This window comes from Sinocyclocheilus grahami, unplaced genomic scaffold (assembly GCF_001515645.1).
Source record: "Sinocyclocheilus grahami isolate Dianchi unplaced genomic scaffold, SAMN03320097.WGS_v1.1 scaffold244.1, whole genome shotgun sequence".
Classification (NCBI taxonomy): Eukaryota; Metazoa; Chordata; class Actinopteri; order Cypriniformes; family Cyprinidae; genus Sinocyclocheilus; species Sinocyclocheilus grahami.
Window position 1 is genome coordinate 1,052,869 of NW_015505423.1, and position 13,406 is coordinate 1,066,274.

General features: G+C 35.7%; 1 protein-coding gene across 2 annotated transcripts in view; it reads right to left on the reverse strand.

The window, feature by feature from the left end:
- pkib (protein kinase (cAMP-dependent, catalytic) inhibitor beta) overlaps positions 1-13,406 on the reverse strand; it is a 46,485-nt gene that overhangs the window by 2,324 nt on the left and 30,755 nt on the right. The window contains exons 1-2 of one of the 2 annotated variants that reach the window (XM_016289375.1): positions 10,844-10,855; positions 1,348-1,516 (exon numbers count right to left, since the gene is read on the reverse strand). In XM_016289375.1, coding sequence (XP_016144861.1) covers positions 1,348-1,492 — 145 coding nt within the window. In that variant the 5' untranslated portion in view covers positions 1,493-1,516; positions 10,844-10,855. Of the gene's footprint in view, positions 1-1,347; positions 1,517-10,843; positions 10,856-13,406 lie in introns of those variants that run through there. The other variant, XM_016289374.1, reaches the window with a different exon arrangement.

Genomic DNA, 13,406 nt, shown 5'->3' on the forward strand with positions numbered 1-13,406 from the left:
TATATATATATATATATATATATATATATATATATATATACACACACACACACACAGTACACACACAGTACAGTACAATATATACAGTCCAAGAAAAACCCTGGTATAAACTTTATGGTGATTTTTTTAAATCGCCGTATTAATCACGGTCCAATTTAATTTCAAATGAAAGGAAGACTTCACCCTTTGAACTTGGCTAAAAACTCATTGATCTACTGTTCTTTGTACTAAAAGACTATTCCATTTTGCATGACAGTTATAAAAATTGGCCACTAGATGGCAGACGAGGTAGTTAATTATTCAGCAGGACCCAGTTACAGCACATTGTTATCATGCCAAAGAAAGTCATATAGGTTTGGAAGGACAAGAGGGTGAGTAGACATGATTTTCAGTTTTGGGGACACTAACTCTGAAACAGTATTCTGTTTATTATTTAAAACAGGATAAATAATGTATGATGTGGAATAGGCAGCAGATTCAACACTGCTGAGAATCTCCGGCGTCATCACAAACTGCACATGGAGCATCACTTGCCGGGATCACATGTGATGCCTTTGAGGCTTATGGGTAACACAGAGCAGATCAAAAGTGTTTGTCTGCAGGCAGTTATTGATGCACAGGAAGGTTCAGTCATGATCTAATCCTCAAAAGAAGGACTTTATCAGAAGTGTGTGCGTTGAATCAAGGTCATTGCCTCGAGGGCTAAATCACTGCTGTCCTTCTTTTTTAAGTTTTTCGTATTATATTAATTGTACTGAACATAGTCTTTGAAAATCACAGGTTTTCACCAGCTACCACTAAGGAATGACATTCTGACAGCAACCGATGGCAGTCTAACAGTTAGTCTTACAGCCGACCCCCTAATGACATCACACAAAAGCACTTAAGCATTGAGGAAAGTGTATATTTGATGAGAGAGTGCTCTTTTCTCTGTAGAAAAGCATGTTTTAAAGAGAGGTGCCTTTGTCAATCACAGCTTAGTCTCGCAGACTCTGCCAACATCATGGCCCATTTTAGACATCAGAGGTACACTGCACAGATTAAATTAGCCTAGTGCACCTACGCATTAATTATTTGATAAACAGAAAGTTAATAAGACTATCCTTGCTGAATAAAAGTATTATTTCTGCTGCTGATATCCAGTGAAATCCTATCCTCATGAGCTAGGAGGGTTGTTTTCTTTACTTTTTATTTTTTTGTATTATTTTAATTTATTTTCCCATATTTTGCCTAGTCATGAATGATGCTGGCCTTGCAAGCACATAATTTTGATTATTTTCAAACTGTATACATCGAGACTAATGGACATAAAATAAACCCAGCTGAACAAAAGACAGCATACAGTACCTCCTGCTGAAAGCTCGGCTAGTTTATCAGGTAGGTCGGCAGTTCCAGGACCAGCCGTGGAACCTAGAATATCTGGCAATGCATTCCGCCGGCCAGTCCTGCCCGTGGCTGCAAAGTCAGAGACAACAGGTTCCACATCAGTCATCTCTGGTGGTCTTCATAGCATCATCTGAAACAAACCAAACAAAATGCACTCAATCAGTGACTGGCATATGAGGGTTAAACTAGAGGATTGTTTAACAGTTCACATAGTTCTACGTCATATGATACAATACTAGGTTAGCAAAACTCAAAAAGTTATTCAATTTAATGTACTCTCCAAGATTCAGTTTGTAGAACCTAAGATTTGGAATTATTTTACACAAGCAAAAAATATGACTGATAAATATGATGGGGTTAGTTTTCAGGTCCTTATCAAATTCTGTGTAATTAATAAAATAACATAGCCAGTTGGGTCACAAATTTAAATTTTCTAAAGAAAATGGAAGTGTTTTGTCAGTGCAAAGGGAATTCTTGGTAGAACTTTTCATTTTGGTTTTGTTCTGAACATATTAATTTCACTTAACTTGAAATATTGACTACGGTAACCCATTAAAATTTAATTGGTAGATATGACGGGGTTAGTTTTCAGTTTCTTTTTTAAATTCTCTGTAGTAATACAAAATAACATAATAACCAGCTTGTTCACAACTAGAGTTTTACATTCTCTAAAGAAAATGAAAGTGTTGCTTGCCATGCAAAACTTGTTGCTATGTTGCCAAACTGATAAATATGATGGGGTTAGTTTTCAGTTTCCTTATCAAATTCTGTGTAATTAATAAAATAACATAGCCAGTTGGGTCACAAATGTACATTTTCTAAAGAAAATGGAAGTGTTTTGTCAGTGCAAAGGGAATTCTTGGTAGAACTTTTCATTTTGGTTTTGTTCTGAACATATTAATTGCACTTAACTTGAAATATTGACTACGGTAACCCATTAAAATTTAATTGGTAGATATGATAGGGTTAGTTTTCAGTTTCTTTTTCAAATTCTCTGTAGTAATACAAAATAACATAATAACCAGCTTGTTCACAACTAGAGTTTTACATTCTCTAAAGAAAATGAAAGTGTTGCTTGCCATGCAAAACTTGTTGCTATGTTGCCAGGGTGCTGCTGTGTGGTTATTTACTTCTGAGTGCTTTTTAGCCTGTTGCTATATGAACAAATTAATATCCATACTTACTAAGCCATGTCAGTGTGAATTAATATTCATATTTACTAAGCCATGTCAGTGTGAATCAGCATCATTTTAGGCAACGACTAATAGAAACTGATGATAGCAGTCCTCTATCAATGTTAATCAGTCAAAAGTACAAAAGCAGCAACAGCGTCAAAACAAGCGGAGCTTTTTCTCTACTGCATCTCTAATGAGACTGTCCTCCTCTCCAGGGAGTGACTGAACCGAATCGCTGACTACTCCTCATCTCCCCACACACCACCCACCCTGCTTAACTTCAGCCGCATGACAACATCCCTCATCATTTACTAAAAGGCCTACTGCGGCATTGGGTTTCACATTTACCATTCTCTACACCTCATTGCAAGACGGAGTGGCTTTGAGGAATTTGGCCAGTGTCATTTCTGGGATATACATAGAAATGGGGTCATATGATGCTGCTAAAAAGCACGGCTCTTAATGGTATGTTTTTTTGTTTGTTGTCTCATACTTTTATATACGCTGTTATTTGTAAATGCTACTGCTTATGTTAGCTTTTAATATACGGTTTTATCCTGATTAAAGCTTTAATACAGTACGGCAACTGCACGACCATGTTTAACGCTTCTCATAGCTATGTGAAAATAAGTGTATAATTGTAACAGTTCATTGCTGGAGCTGAGCTCAATGAGCGAGAGCGAGAGAGAGAGAGAGAGAGAGAGAGAGAGAGAGAGAGAGATGCAGAGCGTGTGCAGAGCAGGCGACTGCGAGGAACAGTATTAAGAACCGCTGCTTTAGAACATTGATTTTGAAACTTGTGAATCCATTAGAATCGTTAGAAGACAGAATCACGATTCATATATTAATATATTTTTACGTGCACCTCTAGTTTTCTCTTCCTCTTCTCTAAAGCAGCGCAGCATGGCCTCGCCCCCTTTGCTGCATATTCCCGAGGGCGGGGTTTATCTGGGTTTGTGATGTCACGAACCTGGGAAGTAACTTGTTGTAGTCTCTACGAGGCGTTTTTGTAGGCATTAAACTGCCAGAATTTTAAAAGACGATATCTCCGTTTGCATTGAACTTTCAGCTTCGTAACTTTGCGTTTATTGTTTATGCTCAAACAGCAACATTACACACTAACTAACGTTAAAAAAGTTAAATTACAATCAACCACCCCTTTAAGAGAGCTATTAAGTTGGATTCAAGCTGCCTTGTCTTGACGTATTCAATCTGACCAGCAGAGGGAATGCATTACATCGTTCTAAAGTTTTCACATATAGCAGACTAAAAAAGTTTTTTTCTTTTTTCATTGTAAATATTTCTCTATATTCAGTGATAGACTGTCATGGCTATTCTTGCACCCTTAAAGTGTAATGCCAATTCAAATTCCCATCAGATATTTGAGCCAAGTGTATTTAAAATGCAACTTCAAAAACAATCAACCACCCCTTTAAGAGAGCTATTAAGTTGGATTCAAGCTGCCTTGTCTTGACGTATTCAATCTGACCAGCAGAGGGAATGCATTACATCGTTCTAAAGTTTTCACATATAGCAGACTAAAAAAGTTTTTTTATTTTTTCATTGTAAATATTTCTCTATATTCAGTGATAGACTGTCATGGCTATTCTTGCACCCTTAAAGTGTAATGCCAATTCAAATTCCCATCAGATATTTGAGCCAAGTGTATTTAAAATGCAACTTCAAAAAAGAAAATAGTTTTCTTGAAAATTAATCAATCAATGATTTTCATATAATTAAAATTATTACAGTATTTATTAATATTTTGAATTAGATTGTATTTTTATATTTATATTTTTGTCATTTTAATTAGTTTAGATTTTTTCAAAAGTTTATTTTGCTTTAATTTATTTAATTTCAGTTTTAATAATTTTTGTGCTTATTTCAGTTAATTGTCAGAGCAACATTTCTAATTTTAGTTCAAATGTAAACATTTTTATTTAATATTTATATTTATTCTAGTTCAGCTTTATTCACTGGAAACCATTTTAAATAGTTTTAGTTAATGATGACAACACTGAATTAAGCTGCACAATCATTTTAGGTATTTAAAAACAACAAACATTCATGTTTAAATTTGGTCAGTCAAACTGAGTCTCATATCGCTTTTTCCTGTGGGGAATAAAATGGATCATCAAAATGTCAAAGCTGTTCTTGCATGGTAATCACTCACAATGATGTTCCACTGCAATTTTGCTTGATGTATTATTAATAAAATTATGCATCAGGTCAGGATTGGAATTTGAGGCATCTTGGACATTAAATGAAAACCTCTAGACAAATGCATCACACACTTCTGCACACAGCTCCTATAATGTTAAAATTGTTTTCTCCTTTCTCCTTTAGTCATGTCTTGACCTGCAAAGGGCACCATGTGTGCCAGGACTGCACTGGTGCCCTCTCAAAAATTAATATGTGCATGACGCCTCTGCATGCTGCCATCATAAATAAATTAACATCAATCAAAAATGTATCTTTTTAGCTTCTTCATATTTTCATCTGCTCATTCTTATTCCACGCTCTTTCTCTTTAAACCTGAACACAGCTCCTTAAACAGGGGCTGACCACTAGACCAATGTCTATTTCTTATGCTACTCTTACAAAACAGAGCTATCAGATAAAAATCTTACAGCAATGCGAAAAATGAAGTATGACTTGAAATGGTAAATGAATGGTTCCTATGCTTTTGGGTCAGTAGTGGTAGAAGCCTTGGCTGGAGGTCTAGTAATGAAAAAAACACTGTTGCTAGGAAATGTGACAGACTTGAATGGCTTCAGTGCATTTTGTTTGGTCGGCTCTTGATGCAGAGAGATATGTGGGGCACCAAATCATCTGAGACATCTGCTACTGCATCAGCCCAAAGTTACTGAATACAGGAGGCTATACTGAAAGCACAAAGACTAATATGAAATAATACATAATAATTTGTACTAAATTAAAATAAATCAATTAAAATTGATGTCAGCATGAAATTCTAATTGACCCTAAAAAAAATTACAGAAATTTAAACATCCCTAAAACAGGATTTACTCTAGAAACAAAATTGCATATGATTGCACACGAATACTTACGTTTTCAGATAATACATCTTTAATTAAGTTTATTCTTATTCTATTAGTAAATTTAACAATTTATACTTAAAACAAACAAACAAAAAGAACAACTATTTAAAATGTCTAAAAGTATATACAAATTTATACATTTATACACATTTTAGTAAGAAAAATACATTTAAAATACATCTTAGTGAATTTATGTTGTTTTAGGGATGTTCAAATATTTCTTACTGAAAAACAACACAAAAATAAGAAATGTTAAGGGAGAAAAAAAACTCCCCTTCAATGACATGACTTTCCTCATTCCAAATAAATCTATATGTAAAACAAGAAGAAAAAAAACAATATACAAATGAAATGTAATAAAACAAATAAGAATGTTATTCCAAAGGAAGATTAAGAATAACATAAATCTTTTATCTGCTACTACCAAATAAATCTATATGTAAAACATGAAAAACAACTACTTAAAATATATTAAACTACATAAAAATATATATATTAAAATTTGTGTAAAAAAACAAAACAAAAATGTTTTTCTCATTCCAATCAATCTGTACATGTAAAATCAAATATTATGAATAAAACAAATCTGTCATATATTCCCTGTGTCTGTGCCTTGGACTTTTAGTTTGTAGTTTTGTGTTTATTGTTGCCTTGTTCCCCTCTTGCTTCCCTGCTGCTCTGTTTGTTGCCATGGACACTCATTGTACCACACCCATCTCCTTGTTAGTTACTATGTTACTCATTAGTTCATTGGTTCAGCTCTGCATATATAGCCCTAGTGTTTCTCCAGTGCTTTGTCAGTTGTTGGTCTTACTCAGGGTTTGAAATTAACTTTTTCACTCACCAGCAAAGGTGGCTACAAAATTTTTAAGTTACATGTCATTCATAACTTCTAGTAGCCAAAACAAAAACAGAAATAAACCAGTTAAATATGTCACAGCTGTGTCACAAAATATATTTGTCACAAATGTAAGACCTTTTTAAGAAAAATAAATGAATACCATATATACAGTTCAATTAAGTTTTCAACCAAGCAAAAGGTTTTCAGCACACATTTCAGCCTTTCAACCATTCTTAAGAAAAGGGAAGAGTCAAAACTATCAATTATTACATTAAACAATTATTACCAATCAATTATTTAATTTAATAACATATAAATATATCTTAATGTCTTAATTGTTTAGATTTTTTAAAAATGCATTAGCATTAGCTTCTTGTCGATCCACCAGTTGAGATTTAGCTACACAGCTGATTTTTACCCACATTTGGCAGGTTGGCAGGTGTTCATTTCAAACCCAACTGAAAGCCGTTTCATTCCCTTTCGAGCGTTCACTCTACATTGCATAGCATTCGCAGTTGGAACTCCCCTTCTCTGAAATCCTGAAACCTTATAGGATACCAGTACAATAAACTGGCCAATTGTTTGTAATTATGCAAATCGCATGCAAATATTGACAAGTCAAGTGACAATTATTATCTGTGGGCAGTATATAAAGCAGTGAGAGCGAATGTTCTCCTTCACGCTGCCATCGTCGAAGACACACCTGAAGATAAGACAGCTTCTTAAATGCATCCGATGGCTACCTTCTGCTGAATTTGTGCGGACCCCATCGTCATCCTCTGCCGTCGCCCCTTTCGCCAATCCTTTTCGCTGATGAGAGCCTTTCTTTCAAGTTAAGCTCAATATGTCTGTGGTTTCGTACATAAATCGCCAAGATGGCATCCCTCCCCCTCAGGAGGGACATGCTGTCTCAAACGTTCAGCTCAATATGGCACCCCACCCGGAGCTGTGGAGCCTTCATGTTGGCTACTTCAGGGGTCCTAGAGGAGCTAAGCGCCCTGCCTCCCCATTTGCAGTCTTGTGCACCTTCTATTAGGCGTCTGTACGCTCTTAAATGGGGAGTGTTTGTTAAATGGTGCTGCAATAGAGATACTGACCTGGTGAGCTCTCCTGTGTCGGATGTTTTACGTTTTCTGCAGCATAAGCTAGATACCGGGAATACCATGGGCCTGGTCTAAAGGCACATATATTCAGGATATATGCTTTGCAGCTGGCTGGTCCTCAAAGAATACTTTCGGCAGGTTTGACAAGGTTTGGATGTGCCATCCTCCTCCTTATTGCTATCTGCTATTTGGGGCACAGTTTGTTACCACATATAGCTGTTGACACTGTGCAGGTCTATGTACATTTTTATACGTGCTTTTGTTGCATTGCACGGTGCTACCTTGCTTCTGTTGTTGTGTCTGCCCTGCCCTTTATTCTGGCCAGATATGCTAATTTGGTATACCTGAGTTGAGATGTTCATTGGCCTAGCTCCGCCTATCAGCTGCGGGCTTTCCTAGTGGCATCACTATTGGTTGGGAATTGTGTGTTGTTCTACCCCATGCTTGGTGTGGTCTTCTCCTTGTTTCAGGCTGATCTTAGCCACTCTCACGGCAGCAATGTATACCGTTTCCACTGCGAATGCTTTGTAATGTAGAGTGAACGCTCGAAAGGGAACGTCTCCTGAGAGCGGGAACGAGACATTGCGAAGGTCGCCTTGATCACTGCTCGATCAGTAGTACAAATGTTCAGTCTTAGATTCTGACGCAATTGTCGCTCTCACCGCATTATATACTGCCCACAGGCTTGTCAGTATTTGCATGTGATTTGCATAATTAATGACAATTGGCCAGTTTATTGTAATGACGTTATCCTATAAGGTTTCAGGATTTCAGAGAAGGGGAGGAGTTAATTTATTATCAGAGCCGTAGTTCACTGACAAGCTACGCAAAATCACGTTCAAAATCGCAGGCGATTCATTGCCGATTATGAATGCGATTTTGTGTAGTTTGTCAGTGAACTACGGCTCTGTGTAGTAAATGCCGCTCCAGCTGAAAGCACGTGCTGGAGATTTACTACTAATCACAGGAGCAGCTTTACTGATGAGATGCGCATGAAAATCGCATTCGATTTTTTGCACAGCCCTACCGGTGTGCTTTACTTTTTCAGAGTGCTTTTCATTGCTATTTATGGGTTCACCTTGTTGTCACCTGAGACACTTAAGTCTGCTCTGCCTCACTCAGTCCCGGGATCAGATGCCACTAAAATCGATGCATACTGTGACTTATAATGACACTACAGTACAAAGGCTCCTCATGTGTAAGTAAGCTCTGTGCACAATGATCAGTGATGAGACACTATCAATAATCATCTAGCTGGAAACGATACTCTCACCAGCAGGCCTCCACAGCAATGATAATTGATCTGGTTCCTCACAAATGATGCCAGCTAGCTGGACTAGCCGCTGCTGAACAAGACCACCAGAAGATAACATCTTAGCATGCTGTTGATGGGTTTTGGGCAAAATAACAAAATAATTTGTTGACAAATAAGTCCTTTAAATGTAGTTAATAGTTTGTCATGTCATTTCAGTCATTTTACTTTGACTAAAATGGCATAACTTAAGTCCACAAAATGCTGAAAATATATCTGCAAACCAAACTTTAATCAAAATTGTAAGCATAAATAAAAACAAAAAAATTATAAGAAATAATAGTATGAGTAAACTTACTGAATTATTAAATACTGTTTAGTTAATTACTGTGAATTTTCATGCTTTAGATATTTGACAATTTTTTAGTTTTTGTGTTTTAGAGATTGTTAAGGATATTGCGTTTATGATATAGCATGTTGTTAAGACAATGGCACATTCACAATGTAAGTTAAGGTGCGTGGACAAAATTCAGTCATTTCAGTAGGAATTTGTGAGTTCTGTTCCGCCTTTCAGAGTTTTGCATGATGTCAAAAAAGTTTAACATGCAGAATTTTGCTCATGTTCAAGTTTGTCACACAAAACAAAACCAGAAAGCTGCTTGGTTTTGAACGGGACTTCTGTATGAACAGTGCTTCATACTGTACATTGCTACACTATTGACAATAGACCTTTTTCTGTGTATCAAATTTCGCAAAAATATCGCTAATGTGACCGTACTTTTAAATGTTGCCGGAAAAACAGGTCCATTGTCTATTGTCAAAGTTATTAAGCACTGCACACACAGAAATCCCCTTTAAAGCAGCTTTCTGTGAATACGCATACCAACCTGAACCTGTTGCAAAATCTGCACAGAGAAATTTTTCGCTCTCAAGGAATTTCGCATATCGCTTGGATTCCTATTGAAATTACTAGATTTCCCCTGTGAAAATTTGCTGAACAAAGGTAAATGTGAGCGGACCTTTACTCATTCTGACTAGCGCAGTCATTACTTCAAGTTCACCTACGCATTCGCTTCATTCCCTGCACACATGCAAGGTATAATATTATGTTTATGTTTTTATGTGGATATCACTTTTTCGACTCAAGTTGGTCAATCGCCAACATTTTCGAACTAAATTAATCAGTTCTGCAGCCAAACCTCTATCCTGACTCTTCTGCATCCCAACAAAAAGGCACAATGCAAGATATCTTTCAGTCAGCAGTTGCTCTACTTCAGGACAATTCTCTCGGCTGGGAAGAGCTCTGCCACCTGAGCCAGACAACTTAGCAACCAGCACCAGAATGAGCAACAAGGCGAGGTTGAGCCCCCTTGTGAACCCCACAACAGACATTTGCGGCAAAAGCAGCTCAGCTGCTACTGCGCACACCTGTGCCTATGTCTCTATAGGCATTTACCATGTTTACCAGTAGCAGTATAGTCCCACAGAGCCATCTGCGTCTGGTCAAAAAGTCCAAAACAATCTGCTTAGTCAGGTAGTGCAATATATATATATATATATAGATAGATATATAGATAGATAGATAGATAGATATATAGATATAGATATATATATATAACCATAGCAGCATGCAAAAATGCTTGTATTCAGCATGTATCCAAATGTGAAAATCATGCACAAAAATGTGGTAAATATAAACAGGCATTACTTTAAATATCAGAACAAACAAGGTTAATCCAGTCTTAATCCATGTACAGCCCAGTAACAAGCTTTAAAATAGCCCTAACAGAAGGGCTGAGTTTTTTTTTTTTTCATTTACTACTTTCCTTTCTGCACACTTACAGCTAATATTCTGTCTTAGATATTCAACCAATGCACTGCAAAGAGCATGAATGGAATGGAAAAACGTGACTGGAATAAAAAGCGAAAACGTTAAAGGTGTGCAGTCAAGTTATATCTCCTTGTATTATAAGGCCTATTTTAAGCATGCAATTATATGGATAAGCTGGGCTGTTTTTACGAACACGAACATGAAGAATTACACATAATGAGAAAAAATGTGGTTATGTAGGTATTGTAGGTATTTGCTACAGAAATAGTTTACTCATAAATGAAACATCATGTCATTCTAAATTTGAATTACTTTCTCTCTTCTGTTCAACACGAAAGGTGAATTTTGTGGATTACTTGCAGATTATTGTGATGTTTTTATCAGCTGTCTGGACTCTCATTCTGACGGCACCCATTCACTGCAGAGTATCAGTTGGTGAGCAAGTGAGTGTTAAATTTACCCAAATCTGTTCCAATGAAGAAAAAAGCTTTTTTGACATTGCATGCATGTAAACCTATTGTAGGAGACTCCCAAAACAATATTAGGAACCTTAAAAATGGCATAATAGGGGCACTTGAAATGTTATTCAATTAAAAAGTATGCTGGCATCAAATTCAACAATGTACAAAATGTTTACAAAAGTAAATTTGTCAAAGAGACAATTTGGAAATTGTCTCTTGAATTTTGTTGATTCACTATAATAATTCACTGCACAAAAAAACAATTTGTTTACCATGTTTCATTGGACCTTTTTCTAATTTTGCTCTTTGTTTTTAATTTGAGGCGACAGCAAAATGTCCATGCTGGAATTTGTTTTATAATAATTATAATAATGCTTTTGGTAATTATTTTGATCCAAAAAGCAATTTACAGTGCATTCAAGATATTATATTATTATGCATTCCTGGGGAAATAAACCTATGACCTTGCTGTTGATAGCAGCATCATTTTGAGCAACAGGAGCGCAATCACTTTAATCTAATTTCACTAGCATTGAATGTGATTGATTGATACAACACATTTTTGTTGAGAATCACTGTCCTAGATGGTTTAAGGTATACTGCACATGCACTAGACTACATTACCCAAAAAAGGACCATGTGCATCCCATAATGAGAATTTTATAATGAAGCTAAAATGCTCAAACGCTCTCAACTACAAATGAAAATTATCAACATATGTCAAACAGATTTGAGACAACAGATTTCATAATTTATTCTGATTAATGAATCAACAAAGCATAAACCAGCAGTGAATATATGTGACCCTGGACCACAAAGATTTCTACATCCTCTGAAAGCTGAATAAATAAGCTTTCCATTGATGTATTTGTTAGGATATGACAATATTTGGCTGAGATACAACTATTTGAAAATCTGGAATCTGAGGGTGCAACAAAATATTGAGAAAATCGCCATTAAAGTTGTCCAAATTAAGTTCTTAGCAATACATATTACTAATCAAAAATTAAGTTTTGATATATTTACAGTAGGAAATTTACAAAATATTTTCATGGAACATGATCTTTACTTAATATCCAAATAATTTTTGGCATAAAAGATCTATAATTTTGACCCATACAATGTATTTTTGGCTATTGCTACAAATATACTTAAGAAGTATATACTTAAGACTGGTTTTGTGGTCCAGGGTCACATATTGCGTTTCATCTTAATTATTCACATATATACCCTTAAAGCGTTTAGGGTCATAAATCTTTTTTATGTCTTTGAAAGAAGTCTCTTATGCTCGCCAAGGCATTTATTTGATCTAAAATACAGCAGTATTGTGAAATATTATAACAATTAAAGTTTTCTTTTTTAATATATATTTCTATTTAATATATTTAAAATGTAATTTATTCCTGTAATGGCAAAGCTGAATTTTTAGAATTAATTCATACATGCTGATTTGGAGCTCAAGAAACATTATTTTCATAGTTAAAAATCAGTTATGCTGCTTAATATTTTTTTGTGGAAACCATGATACATTTTTGATGAATAAGAAGAGCATTTATATGAAATTATTTGTAACATTATAAATACCTTTACTGACACGTTTGATCAATTTAATGCATCTTTGCTAAAAAAGTTTTTTTTTTTTTTAATAAATAAATAAAACTTGCTAACCCCAATCTTTTCAACGGCAGTGTATGTAGTGTTTTGACAAAAGCAAATAAATAAATAAATAAAATAAAAATTAACATGAGGTAACCATGTCCATGATTTCAGGTCAAAGACCCAGGGTCAAATTATAAAGATGAACCAATATATACACAAATTTTTGGGCCTCCCTCATTAAATGGCCCTGGATGAGGTTTGTGGTTGTTCTAGTCCTAATTAAAGTCCTGGGCATAGCCATCACTCATACAACCTATACAACAGGTTATTGAACATTGAAACCCAGAAAAATCCAAGCAACCTCGGAGCCACTGATCCTTAAAAAATCTACCTGACCTCCGGATGAGCTTACTGCAGGACTGTCATGACTGTGCATTTCTGTTCTCAAGAGGCTTACAATGACACAGATAAGTGGATGAGCAGTGAATAGTAGGTCTGCAACACGCCACATACTGTATGCTACACACACTCCTGGGGCCTCATGTATAAAACTTTACGTAGATTTCATCCTAAATGTGTGCCAGAACCTGCGCAAAATTCCCTTTGTAATAGCCAGTCAGCGGAAGATTGTGCGTGCATGATTTCCCCCCAAAATAGCCATTTATGGAGCTTACAACGCCTAGTTTTAATATGCAT